At 39.1% G+C, this 14,710-nt stretch overlaps 1 protein-coding gene and 1 long non-coding RNA gene across 5 annotated transcripts in view; one reads left to right on the top strand and one right to left on the bottom strand.

Moving 5' to 3' along the window:
* Positions 1-1,894: 1,894 nt before the first annotated feature.
* On the top strand, positions 1,895-10,106 carry LOC112225655. Its single transcript, XR_002949623.2, has 5 exons — positions 1,895-2,332; positions 3,710-3,894; positions 3,995-4,096; positions 4,449-4,560; positions 10,020-10,106. It is a non-coding gene; the product is annotated as an uncharacterized LOC112225655 (long non-coding RNA).
* A 662-nt stretch (positions 10,107-10,768) lies between these two features.
* The window catches only part of LOC112225654 (trace amine-associated receptor 13c-like), a 122,946-nt gene continuing 119,004 nt past the window's right edge, over positions 10,769-14,710 (bottom strand). For 3 of the 4 annotated variants that reach the window (XM_042306705.1, XM_042306706.1, XM_024389776.2), the window contains one exon: positions 10,769-12,215. In XM_042306705.1, coding sequence (XP_042162639.1) covers positions 11,374-12,215 — 842 coding nt within the window. In that variant the 3' untranslated portion in view covers positions 10,769-11,373. The remainder of the gene's footprint in view (positions 12,216-14,710) is intronic. The other variant, XM_042306707.1, reaches the window with a different exon arrangement.

The following is a 14,710-nucleotide window of genomic DNA, read 5'->3' as shown; positions in this document are numbered from 1 at the left end:
CACCTATTATTGCTGGTGTAGTGACGCATATTTTTAATCAAACATTTGTTGTAGGAAAGATTCCTAAATCTTGGAAAACAGCTTTTGTTTTACCACTCCTCAAGGGAGGTGATGGTAGTGAATTGGATAATTATCAGCCCATCTCTAAGCTCTCCTGTTTGGCTAAACTTCTAGAGTCACTGATGAATAGGCAACTACAATCTTTTTTAACTGTTAACAATACTCTTTATAGTAATCAATCTGGCTTCAGACCTAAACACAGTACTATTACGGCCACAGTACGTGTTGTAAATGATATTACTAATGCCCTAGATCTAAAGATAGATCTATCTAAAGCTTTTGACACTGTAGACCATGCAATACTTTTGGGTAAGCTGTCGTCAATAGGACTGGGATTGGATTCCTGTTGTTGGTTTCATGAATATCTAAAGGATAGAAGTCAGGCTGTTAGAGTAGACGGCATCCAGTCGGAGCCATTGGAGTTGGTTAAAGGGGTCCCACAAGGTTCTATACTTGGTCCATTACTGTTCACTCTCTACATAAACAATATCGGTGATGAGATAAGAAAGTGTGAAATTCATTTATATGCTGATGACACGGTCATGTAGTCTATCGCTTCAACGGCTCACCAAGCATGATCACTTTTGGAGACATATTTTAAGATATTACAAGGATCTTTTATACAGCTGAAACTTGTTTTAAATGCAAAGAAAACACATTTTAAGATTTTTAACAAAAACGTTGGTTGAAAATACACTTGCACTTACGAGCTTAGATGGTTCTTGAATTAATCAGGTCTCTGCATATACATACTTAGGGATATGGTTGAATGATAAACTGTCTTTTAAAATGCATATTGACAAACTTTGTAAATGGCTAAAAATCAAGCTAAGCTTCCTCTATAGAAACAGGACATGTTTGTCCTCTACAAATAGAAGACAAATTGTACAAGCTACTTTTATGTCTGTTATAGATTATGGTGATATTATTTACATGCATGCTACGGCATCAACACTTAAATCGCTGGATGCTACTTATCATTGCGCACTGTGCTAGCTACAGAACTCACCACTGTGTTTTATATCAAAATGTGGGTTGGACTTCGTTGTCCGTGAGACGAGAACAACATGCTCTCCTGTTTGTCTATGAAGCACTTCTGAATAAGCTACCTTCTTATTTATCATCACTTATCAATATTTGATTTATAATTCCTAAAACCAGGTCTCAAGCATGGATTACACTTGAGGCCCATGCGGTTTCCACAGATTTGGGTATGGCTGCTTTTTCCAGTTACGCTCCTTGCCTATGGAATAGCCTGCAGACTAAACATAAACTTGACTCTTGTCTCCCTGTCGCTCATTTTAAATATTTATTGGAGGATTTTTATTTTTGTATTGCTTGTAACTGTTTCGGGCAATGCAAGTTCTTGTGCTGTTAGGGGAATAACCTGTTAGGGGAATAACCTTTGTGTAAATGTGTCTGCTACTGTATTTTTGCTGTATTTTTTTTTTGTGTTATCTGTGATCGTTTTTTTTGTCTTGTGTAGTTTCTTAATCATTGTACCTAAACTATATGTGTAAACATGTATACGCAGGACCCAGCTGTAAAAGAGACCTTGGTCTCCGTCTGTGTTCCTTGCTGAAATAAAGGTATAATAATAATAATAATAATAATAATAATAATAATAACAACAATAGTCCTACACCTACAATACATTGAGTACAATAGTATCAGTCATTATACCCATAAAACCTAGCGGTAAACCCCAGAAATGGTTATAATATTTTTTTCACCATTAATTTTTGCGTCTGGGATTTTAGAACTATTTCATATAAACTCTGTGTTTCATATAGGCTTAACCTGGCACGACATTTTGATAACCGCGCAAATCTCTCAGACATGGTAAATTGTATCAATATATTCACGTGTAATTACCTCCCAAAATGAAATGCCAATGGGACTTTCATAAAGAACTACACATCTTGTCGCAAAGTATGACGTCATCCCTCAAGGCACATTTCTCCACGCAAACTCCTCGACAAGTAGCCTAGCAAGAAACAGATAATATAGGCGTTTCAGTTTCTCGTGTGTATATCATTTTTATTTATTTATTGCATAGCTTGCTACCTTAGCGTCTTTAAATTATTATAATTTATTAAGTTACCCTCTGCCTTTGTAGATAACTAGCTTAGGTCTCTCCGTCGACCAGAAGCAAGGATGGTTCTGTGCTATGTAACATTACCGGATTGTAACCACTACTCCAATAAGCACATGTTCATGTTATCGTTTTCCAACCTCTAAGTGAGAGGCATCGCTAGAGCTGTGTGATAAGGTAAGCCCTGTTTGGGAGCTGCTAACAAGAGAATTTGGTTAGGTCAAAGATCTGTGGTAAACTAGGTGCTTATGAAGCCAAGATGTAACGCACGTTGACTTATTTACAGGTACAAAGAACAGCATAATGGACTTTTTGTGGGCTTTTTATTGACCAGTCTTTAGTGCGCTAGCCAGCTACTTTTCCAAATGTGAACATGCTAGCTAGCGTTAGCCCACCAGTGAAAGGATATTTAGCTAGCTCATTAATTATTTCACGGTTCGTGTAGTCTGACTGCTTGATAACATGGCAAGGATAGTTGGTTAGCATGTCACCACTTAGAAGTCTGACTACACTAATTTTAAATGTGAGTTAACTAATTATCTAGCTAATGTCGCCGGGTGGGCTAGCTAGTTGGGCACTTTGGTTGCTAGTTAGTCACATTAGCTAAAGCTGGCTCACAAAGCACTTGTGGACTCAATGTTTTCCCCATATAAAACACAGAAACGGGGTTCTTCAATGTTACCTTTTTTTATTGACACGGTCTTTAGCTAGTTAACGTTAAGCCGGCTCCGTGGATAGTTGGTTAGTTAGCACTTAGTTTACCGTTCGTGTAGTCAGACTTTACTAACTAGCTAGTAAACCAAATATATGTAGAGTGAGGCGCCTTGGTTGGCTAGTTAGCTACATTAGCCGAAGCTGGCTAGCTCACAAAGCACTTGTGGGCTCAATGTTGTCCTCATACAAAACACAGACACGGTTTTGTTCCACAAGTGCATCTGTTGTAACGTTACATGATTAATCAAATGACCTGTAAAGTCAGTAAGAAATGTCTGCAGGGATGGAAATTAATCTAGCCGGAGGCTAGTACTTCTCAGACGGGATTAGTAGACAATATGCCAAATTAGCCTGACACAGCAGTGACATTTTTCATTTACAAACATCGATTTAGGACCTGAATGTAGAAATCGTGGTCTGCTAACCTGGTGCCCAATATCCTTGTTAAATCCCTAATTGCTGTTCAACTTTCAGACGATCCCCATATAACTGTTGGTCATCCTCAGTGACCTTAAGGCTGAGGGTTTTAACTTTCCTCTTGAGAATTAGAATCAGATGTACAGTCTTTCAGCTCATTGCAATACTTCACCTCTTCGGGACAATAGCAACCTAGACTGTCCTTATCATATAGTTGAGGATTCCAGATGATTCCTCCATCCCAACAGAAATGTCTCATTCACATAGTAGGATTTTAGATGTGCAGATAGACCAAAGCCTAGTCTGTTTTATAGTTTTCTACAGTCAAGTATGCGGGTTATGGTATTTTAATATAGATATTACCATTTTTTTTAAATTAATCAACTTAGCTAGTAAAAGTAACTTATTTGTTTTGTCTTTCAGATGGACGGACCGGAAACAACACTCACGTCTGTAGCTGCCATTTTCCAGTGGGAAAGAGAGATGGCTCTGTATTTACCAGAGTAGGTAGTTCATCCATCATGGTGGATGAGGAAGATCCATCATGGTGGATGAGGAAGATCCAGACTGGGGATTGGGAATCATAAACAAACCAATAGGATTGAGTGGTGAGTGCAATAAACAATGCTTTTTTTCTTTCCAGATAAAGATGGTGATGCAGCATTGGAAAAATACCTACCACTGACCAAATGTCTCTTTGTTTTCCAGTCCAACAGGAGTGAATCCCTCAGGCTACCCGGTGCATGGACATCCTGTGGCAGTGTGATCCGGTTGTGGAGACGACAGCAGATCGAGCCTGTGGACAGACAGGTCACTAAACTCATAAAATATACAATATTGTGTAAAACATTTAGAATTATAATGGATCCCCATTAGCTGCTGCCAAAGCATCAGGTACTCTTCCTGGGGTCCAGCGAAATTTAAAGCAGTTTATACAAGTTTAAAAACATTACAATACAGTCAGATTTCACAACACACTGTGTGCCCTTAGGCCCCTACTCCAGCACTGCCACACGTCTACAGTACTAAATCCATGTGTATGTATAGTGCATATGTTATCGTGTGTTATGCATGTGTGTGCGCCAATGTTTGTGTTGACTCAGTCATTGAATCTGTAGATGCATCAACATTTGGACTTTGTCCCCCTTTCCTCATGTTTTAGACAGGAGGCGTGACATGTGAAACATCAGGCGCTCATCATGAGAAGCAGTGCATGATCAACACCAGCCTCAGCAAGGAGATCTTGTCACAGCTGTTGAAGGATGAGGACCAAGGTGCAACGGCGTACATATTCTTTATTATTATGACGTTGACAATAAACACTACAAAACAAACCACAAAGCTCTGTGCCCTAAACAAAGTCAACTTCCCACAAAGAAAGGAGGGGAAAAAGTGATACCTAAGTATGATTCCCAATCAGAGACAACGATAGACAGCTGTCCCTGATTGAGAGCCATACCAGGTCAAAACATAGAAACACAATCATAGAAAACAAAACATAGAATGCCCACCCCAAATCACACCCAAACCAAATAGAGACGTTAAAAGGCTCTCTACGGTCAGGGCGTGACAGATCTGCTGGAAGTGATGTACACTCTCACTCTGGGGGTAAGACATAATTTAAACATCACAGATAAATAAATTCCCACTGTGCCCATGATAAAATTCAATGTGAGTTGTGTTGTACTACTGAATGAAACTGAGAAGGTGCAGCACTAGGGCTGGGCGGTATACCGTGTTATACTATATACCGGTATTAATTCAGGACCGGTTTGTTTGTTTTTTTCGTCCTTACCACTGCTCCATCCTTGCTGTTGTCAACCTCCCTCTCCTCATGGTGTACCAGTTGGGAATGGTGCGCTGTCCAACGGTTTCAAATCAAATCAAATTTTATTTGTCACATACACATGGTTAGCAGATGTTAATGCGAGTGTAGCGAAATGCTTGTGCTTCTAGTTCCGACAATGCAGTAATAACCAACAAGTAATCTAACTAACAATTCCAAAACTACTGTCTTATACACAGTGTAAGGGGATAAAGAATATGTACATAAGGATATATGAATGAGTGATGGTACAGAGCAGCATAGGCAAGATACAGTAGATGGTATCGACTACAGTATATACATATGAGATGAGTATGTAAACAAAGTGGCATAGTTAAAGTGGCTAGTGATACATGTATTACATAAGGATGCAGTCGATGATGTAGAGTACAGTATATATGTATGCATATGAGATGAATAATGTAGGGTAAGTAACATTATATAGGGTAGCATTGTTTAAAGTGGCTAGTGATATATTTACATCATTTCCCATCAATTCCCATTATTAAAGTGGCTGGAGTTGAGTCAGTGTCAGTGTGTTGGCAGCAGCCACTCAATGTTAGTGGTGTCTGTTTAACAGTCTGATGGCCTTGAGATAGAAGCTGTTTTTCAGTCTCTCGGTCCCAGCTTTGATGCACCTGTACTGACCTCGCCTTCTTGATGATAGCGGGGTGAACAGGCAGTGGCTCGGGTGGTTGATGTCCTTGATGATCTTTATGGCCTTCCTGTAACATCGGGTGGTGTAGGTGTCCTGGAGGGCAGGTAGTTTGCCCCCGGTGATGCATTGTGCAGACCTCACTACCCTCTGGAGAGCCTTACGGTTGAGGGCGGAGCAGTTGCCGTACCAGGCGGTGATACAGCCCGACAGGATGCTCTCGATATATATATCGTGTATATACTGCATCTTGCCTATGTCGTTCTGTACCATCACTCATTCATATATCTTTATGTACATATTCTTTATCCCTTTACACTTGTGTGTATAAGGTAGTAGTTTTGGAATTGTTAGATTACACGTTGGTTATTATTGCATTGTCGGAACTACAAACACAAGCATTTTCCTACACTCGCATTAACATCTGCTAACCGTGTGTGTGACAAATAAATTTGATTCGATTTTTTTGAGTTGCGCACCGGTCTAAAGCATCACTACAGACCCGAGTTTGATCCGGAGGCTGTAATCAGAAGACCCATAGGATGACGCACAATTGTCCCAGTGTTGTCTGGGTTAACTAACTTTCCTAGTAAAATTTAAGGTCAACTTAAAAAAAAAATAATAATACAAAACATCCATTAGGACACCCTCAGTTCAACCTTCCCCTGAACAAGTCCACCTTGCACTGGTCAAGAATCCTGCATAAAAAGATTTTGTCTAGCCTATTATTAAACAAATTATACTAATCACCATTTGAGTGTGGCTTGTCTCATCGCGCACCGGCGACTCCTGTGGCGGGCCGGGTGCAGTGCGCGCCAACCAAGGTAGCCAGGCGTACGGTGTACTCCGACACATTGGTGCGGCTGGCTTCCGGGTTGGAGGCGCGCTGTGTTAAGAAGCAGTGCGGCTTCGTTGGGTCTGCTAATCACTTTTTGAGTGTGGACTGTATTATTATGTGTACTAGATGGACTGGTTACCTTGTGCTATGTTTCAAAAGTTCCATTCATGAGTCTAGGAGAACGTGTAGGCCTAGACGATGCTGTTGGTTCATTGATTGTGCAGGGTGGCTATGCCTACAATTATAGTGAATTTGACTTTGAATAGACTCGAAATATGGATTATACTTTTTCATAGGCATTATTATTAATATATACACATTACCACATTATTTGTTACAGAATATCTCACCACCATAGATTTCCATATTTTCCTCTCTCCTTCATTCCTTTCCCCAGTGCACAGAGAGAAGGGCTGGCAACAGTTTAATGAAATATTTGTTGTTGTGAAAACATGTTACTATCAATGTTCTCGCACAGAGTTCACTAGCTTTCCCAAATTATGCACTGGGTAAATTCAGAAACGGGGTTGCAGAGCCTATGGAATACAGAGTTTGGGCAGAATATTAACTCTTATCTTCACATTACCAAGACCTTATCAGCTCTCAATAACCTAAAGTGAAGACTGGAGGTCAGACTGATGAACCAAACTACCCAATAATCCCCTCCATGTAATTCTCTAACTCTCCACACACACAATCAATACGATATCTATTGTATACTGAGTATATCATGTACAATTTATAAGTGATATGCGTTAACTGATTGAACAGACATTTTTGTTGTACTCATATTTGTAATGTGGATTTCACATATGCCCTTTTTGGCTTCGAACCTCACCTGCTGTCACGTATAGCCAGGGAGCAGGTGCGGAAGGAGACTTTTTAATAACAGTGAAGATGAAAGGCAAATGAACAAAACAGGAGAAGCGTACTGAACATGAAAACAAACCTATAGTGCCTGGCGATTGCGGAATAAATAAAGGAAAGTCCAGGTGTGCGTAATGATGGTTGCCAGGACCGGTGGTTAGTAGACCCAGCAATGTTGAAGGCTGGAGCGGGAGTAGGTGTGACACATGCACACTGTTTAAAAAAATATATATATATATATATTTTTTTATATGTACTGTTTTGTCTTTCACTGCATGCTCCTCAAATAGTGGCCTCCTTTCACTATTCAAGTGCATATGGATGAGATTTCTTTATTCCCCTGCCCCTGTTCCTGACCGATGGGTCATTCTAAATCTAAACTAATTTGACATGTTAGACTGAGGCAAGCAACACAGCGCACGCTTCTTTTTTTCCCTACTTTCTCAAATCCTCAATAACCTATAGTTGCATCATGCAGCTCATATGTTCTGATTATTTAAGACATTCGAACTAAAGTTGCCAAGTAACTCTTAAGTCTAGCGTATAGGACCTGTTTCAAAGTATCCCTTTTACGCTCAACATAGCCAATTGCTCCGGAATGGGAAAAATATCCTTACTATTGTATTCAGTTCAATTACATTCTTCTTACTATAAACTAGTGCCACGGGACTTATAAGTGTATTTTGTCTGCTAAATGAACAAGCCTAGAGCCTGTGGCATGGCGCACAGACAGATAACATACAGTAGGCCAACTCCTGTTCTGTTCTTTCTTTATTGTGATGGTGTATACTAAATTGATTTATTCAAAAAAAAAATAAGTAGATGTTCCAGCAGTTTGTATGGGTTTGTCTGTCATTGTAAATAAGAATTTGTTATTTTTTAAAATATTTTTATTTATTTAACTTGTCAAGTCAGTTAAGAACAAATACTTATTTTCAATGACAGCCTATGAACAGTGGGTTAACTGCCTGTTCAGGGGCAGAATGACAGATTTGTACCTTGTCAACACGGGGATATGAACTTGCAACCTTTCGGTTACTAGTCCAACGCTCTAACCACTAGGCTACCCTTAACTGACTTGCCTATTTAAATAAAATGCATTGAGGCCTAGAGATGCTAAACGTGTTGACATTAATTAACGGTCAATTACTGTGAGACCAGCAGTCTCTGGCATGACAATAACCGGCTGACAAAATGTCATGACAGCCACAGCCCTAACTCGGGTTCACTTTGAATGTTTATGCTGTACTGGGGCCTTAATAGGTCCCTTGAGGAAAGCATTTGTGTGTCTCCAACACTTTTAATTGGTAGAATTCCTTAGAGTTTTGGACCTCATTGTTCCAGAGCCTTGCATACAGGTGATAACAGGACCCTCTGGTGTCAAACTTAACCAAGTCAAAACTAACATTAAACAGCATTAAAGAGTTGTCCACTTACCCAGCAGAGACAATATAGTCTCCGTGACATCAGTCACAGAGAACAGATTGAGTTTTGCTGATGTAAGATGCTCTTTAGGAATCATGCAGACTAAAGTGGATCATATATTTGATGATATATTTATTTGTCATCTATCAAATTCTCTTACCCAGAGTGACTTGCTTAAGAGAACATTTTTCACCTAGGCTCAGTGATTTGAACCAGTGACCTTGGTTCAAATCCCTGGCCCAACATTTTAACTGCTAGAATATCTGCTGCCCGTTTTTGAGTGTTTTTGTTTTTATTAATCTTATATTTTATATTATTTATTGTATGTTCATAGGGCTCCCCTGCAAATGAGATCCTGGTCTCAATGGTGACTCACCCTGTTTGTGTTTGACACCTTTCATTGGTAGAGTGATATGTGTCATTATCACGAGCCCTGCACCAAGTACTTATTTTCCACCATAATTTGCAAATAAATTCATTAAAAATCCTACAATGTAATTTTCTGGATTTTTTTTCTCATTTTGTCTGTCATAGTTGAAGTGTACCTATGATGAAAATTACAGGCCTCTCTCATCTTTTTAAGTGGGAGAACTTGCACAATTGGTGGCTGACTAAATACTTTTTTGCCCCACTGTATATACACTACTCGATACCCTCTACTGCATCTTGCCTATGCCATTCTGTACCATCACTCGTTCATATCTTTATGTACATATTCTTTATCCCTTTACACTTGTGTGTATAAGGTAGTAGTTCTGGAATTGTTAGGTTAGATTACTCGTTGGTTATTACTGCATTGTCGGAACTAGAAGCACAAGCATTTCGCTACACTCGCATTAACATCTGCTAACCGTGTGTATGTGACAAATACATTTCATTTGATTACTGTACCATTTGGTTTTTGAAAACAACTGCATCTGAAGTTCATTCACTCCCATTTGTTTTGGGGCAAAAATGAACCAATGAAAAAGGAATGAGGCAGGCTAAGTCGGAGAGCATTTGCTTTGTTTATTGCAGATAAAGGCCTATATTGACTCTGACATTTCAAGTACTGTCAATTGAAGTCTAGGTCCTACTTCTGGAGTGTGAACCTAATATGTCTTGTTTTGTCTGTCCCCTGCAGGTAGACTGGTATCAGGCTATAGCGGCAGCTGCCACGGATGCGTGGAGAAACATCTGTTCCTCAACATGTCTGTCTTCCGCACACCAAGATTCCTCCTGGTGCCACAGGCCCTCAGCGTGTCACTGTACAAGGGAGAGGATCAAGCTACGAGGCCAAATGCAGGCTAGTGCTGTCCCAGTTGGTTAAGCCAGAACCAGAGCCCAGATACCTCACTGTGCTGGCAGAGAACTGACTTAAACCGGGTCATAACTATGGACTGGTGCTGGAACTGCAGTCACATCCAGGCCACGCACTGACCACGGACACCTTCATATCCCACCACCCGGGGGAAGGCTGTCCCGTTCCAGTTGAGGGTTACCTGCCCACTGTCATTATTGTATATAATTATCCAGCAAACCTGTTCAGCTCAGCTGCTGGTAATCATGAGGGAGCAGTTGGCAAAATGGAAGAGCTTCACTGGTCGCTGTATCCCTAATTATAAATAAACTATTTACTAATCCATTACAAATTCTTTAGTGTGATACCCACTCTCTATATTCACAGCATCTGAGAGAGCTGCTCTTAAGTGATCCCTGACCTGTCAGCAGTGATGTAGTGTTGAAGTGTCTTGCACTGTAGTTTTAAATAATTAACGCCTATAATGTAGTAGTTATTTATAAATGTGAAAATATCTTGAGTAAAATTCCACAAATGTGTAATTAATAATAAATGGTTAACACTATAAATGCCTTACAAATGGTTTATAACTGAACATTATAAAGTGTTACCAATAATTGCATATTCTTACATTTTACCATCAACTACTTACACAATTTAGTTAGACCTGGACGTTATCTGATATCTTGCAGTATTGTTCATTTCAACTTCACTACACTTGTTGCAGGCGTTGTGTCCAAATTACACCACTAGAGGGTGATGTTAGACAACACAGAATGACTCATGACATTCTTGAAATGAACTTTTAGAATACTTACATACTATTTATAATTTTGGTATTTATTAGGATCCCCATTATCCACTGCAAAAGCATCAGCTAATCTTCCTGTAGTCCACATTAAATACCATGCGACATCAACAGGCTTTGATATTTGGAAAATACAACCCAAAAATTACTACAATGTATTTTATAAAACAAGCTTATACCTTCTCCAAGTCATTCCAATCCAATCCAGACAAAACATTCTGTATCAACACCACTTGTATCTATGATGACAACACTGAGATAAGTAGTGTCAGTGTATTGTTACATGAAAGACGAAATTACAACAATTCTATAACATAACTAACTACTATAACATACTAACTAACTACTAACAAACCTACGTTTGTCAAATTTAGGAATAAAAACATAGTACTATGAACGCCTTACCTTCAGAGTTAAAATATGTTTAGCTGTCACTTTGAACCATGGATAAAAGAAAGCATAAATTATTGGATTAATTAAGGAATTAACAAGTGGCAGAAAACGGATGAAAAGTGATAAATTGTCACTTAAAAAAGACAAAAAAAAGAAAACAAATAGAGATGGAATCCAACAAATGAAATAGTTGACAACAACAATGGACAGAGTTTTTGCTGCTTTTCTCTCAGACTTATTTGCCTGTACAGTTTTAACATCAGACACTCTGGCGGTCTCTTTTGAAAATACCTTTCTGGCCTGTGATCTGGCCACCACAAAGATTTTCAAATAAAGTGTTATAATAATAGAGCACGGGACAACCATTGTAATTACAATTTCAACGATATTAGCCCAGGTTATCCCTTCAACAGTAAAACATTCATTCAAACACCTACTGGGTACCTGTACATTTACAAAGCTTTTTACAATAGCAGCACGGTATATGATACAACAACACCAGGTGATGGATATACAACACGTCATTCTTGTTATTGTTGTTTTAGAGTGGTACAATAAGGGATCACACACAGCAACATAGCGGTCAATAGATATCAAGACCAAATTGCCCAGAGATAAAGAAGTACATAAAAAAGCCATATATAAATGAAACACACAGAAATATTCCCCAAAACCCCAGCATGATTCCATTATTGCTACAGTCGTTACTGGTATCACAATCAGTCCCACCAGGAGATCTGCCACAGCCAGAGAGAGGATGAGCAGGTTGGTTGGAGTCTGGAGCTGCTTGAAGTGAGAGATGGAGATGATCACCAGTAGGTTCAAAAATACTGTAACTGCTGAAATCAATGAGAAGAAGATGTACAGTGTTATGTAGATAGATGACGATAGCAAAGCCTTTCTGCAAGAAGAGTTTCTGTCTTGAAAACAGTATTGAACATCTTCATGTTTTTCCATTTCTAATAAAGGGTAGAAATGCTGAGGTCCTGCTCCTGCTTGGTCCTGTGTGTGACCTCTCAGGTCCGCCTTCTGACAAACTCTGAGCTCTGCCTCTCTATTTATTCTTGAGTTATGGACAGAAACTCCCCTCCCCGGAGTCTCTCTGCATGCACACACACACACACACACACACACACACACACACACACACACACACACACACACACACACACACACACACACACACACACACACACACACACACACATACACACACACACACACACACACAAATTAACTAATGTTTAGATAAACAAATAATTTATGATGTAATATATGAGAGGATTGGATGTTTCTGTGCCCACTTAGCCTGTCCTTTCAACCTTATTGATAGTTAGAAATGAGAATAAAGATACATTTTCTCAACTGAGCATTTTAATATGGAAAATATAGTATAGGTGATGTTTCGGTTACTCAAAGGCTATTTCACATGGGAAGTAGGGTAACTGTGCAGACTAACTGGTTTGGGGGATGTCAGTGCTCAGTTTGGACCATAATCCACAACCTCAGGAAACATGACGGCACACCACATGTCAGCTGGCCAGTGTGTAGGAAAGTTGACAGTAGGGAAGTTGATGAGATGGCTTAAGTCTATGCTGCCCTTCAAAGACAAAACGCAGTAACTACGAATTCAGGTATATTATCTGATTAATGTGGTATTTAGTTTCCTGACACAGGAACAAGCCAGTTGATCAGAATATATCATGGAGTATCAGCAATCGGTGTCTGTCTAGACAGAAAAAGACTTTGAAGTCAGATTTTGCAGTAAAATAAATTACGTAGTAACTGTGTTTTGCCTTTGTAGGGCAGTATGGGGTATGCACTAGAGCACATGCAGTCAAATGAATAGTGGCATTCTATATGAACATTCCATAGACGTTTAGAAATGTCCATCTGAATTAAATTATGAATATTACTTCTTCAAGTCGAGGGAGACTGTCTCAGTTACATCATGGTGACAAATACTATTTGTCAGACATCAGAAGAACCACACTATATTCTGACCCAATCACCCCTTAATGTTGTTTTCCTTTTCTGGTTGTCAGACATCAGAAGAACCACACTATATTCTGACCCAATCACCCCTTAATGTTGTTTTCCTTTTCTGGTTTCAGACATCAGAAGAACCACACTATATTCTGACCCAATCACCCCTTAATGTTGTTTTCCTTTTCTGGTTGTCAGACATCAGAAGAACCACACTATATTCTGACCCAATCACCCCTTAATGTTGTTTTCTCTGATTTAAACAAAAAAAGACGAAGTAATGTAATTTCCATTTAATTTAGTTGAATCAATCATCTCAAAATCACTTATAAAATAACCTTTCAGAAAAAAATGACAAATCTTTTGGAATAATTCACGATCAGCCATTTAATCAAGTTAGCCCTCCGGGGTGGCAGGGTAGCCTACTGGTTAGAGCGTTAGACTAGTAACCAAAGTCAAATCCCCGAGCTGACAAGGTACAAATCTGTCGTTTTGCCCCTGAACAGGCAGTTAACCGTAGGTCGTCATTGAAAGTAAGATTTTTTTCTTAACTGACTTGCCTAGTTAAATAAAGTTTAAAAAACCAGCTTTAGCGGTAGCCCACAGACCCTGGGCACAAGGACCACCTATAATACAAGTCTAAATACAGTAACAGTAAACAGTGTGATTGTGTGAATCAGACTTCAGACAAACACTTTATAATAACATTCAGTAATAAAGCATTTACAGGCCTTTGCAGTTTTATCACCATTTATTAATCATTACTCACACATTTGTTAAATGTTAGTAAGCTAGGTATTCTCACATTTATAAATAACTTTTAAATGATGTATTAATGAGTCATTGGATTTTGTATATTTAAACCATTTACTAATCAATAGTACTAATCAAATATTTTTGCAGTCCCTAATCTAAAGTGAGAGCCATTTATACTTTTGAAATGATTAATCACTATTTTGAGTGACCAGGGTAATTTCTCACAATAAGTTGGACATGCCATTGGTAGACGATGAAGGTTTCAAAATGACCTGGAGCATATCAAATATATGGGGGATTGGAAATTATGCAATTACATTGATGGAAGCAACGATCTTACCGCAATATTAAAGCTGATCCACACCTTAAAAAAATGAAAAATGTACCATATAATGTGAGTGTGGCAGGCTTACAATGATGGCAAAAAAACTAAACTTTTGAGAGTAGCACCAGGGTCAGTGCAGAGGGGGTACGCAGCTGGAGGTTGAATGTTTCACAAGCATTTCGCTACACTCGCATTAACATCTGCTAACCATGTGTGTGTGACCAATAAAATTGGATTTGACTAGAAATGTTTGAAGGGATACGGGAC

Source organism: Oncorhynchus tshawytscha, linkage group LG26 (genome assembly GCF_018296145.1).
Source record: "Oncorhynchus tshawytscha isolate Ot180627B linkage group LG26, Otsh_v2.0, whole genome shotgun sequence".
In the NCBI taxonomy this organism is placed as follows: Eukaryota; Metazoa; Chordata; class Actinopteri; order Salmoniformes; family Salmonidae; genus Oncorhynchus; species Oncorhynchus tshawytscha.
The sequence above is the reverse complement of the archived record's forward strand: the minus strand, read 5'-3'. Positions and strand labels throughout refer to the sequence as shown.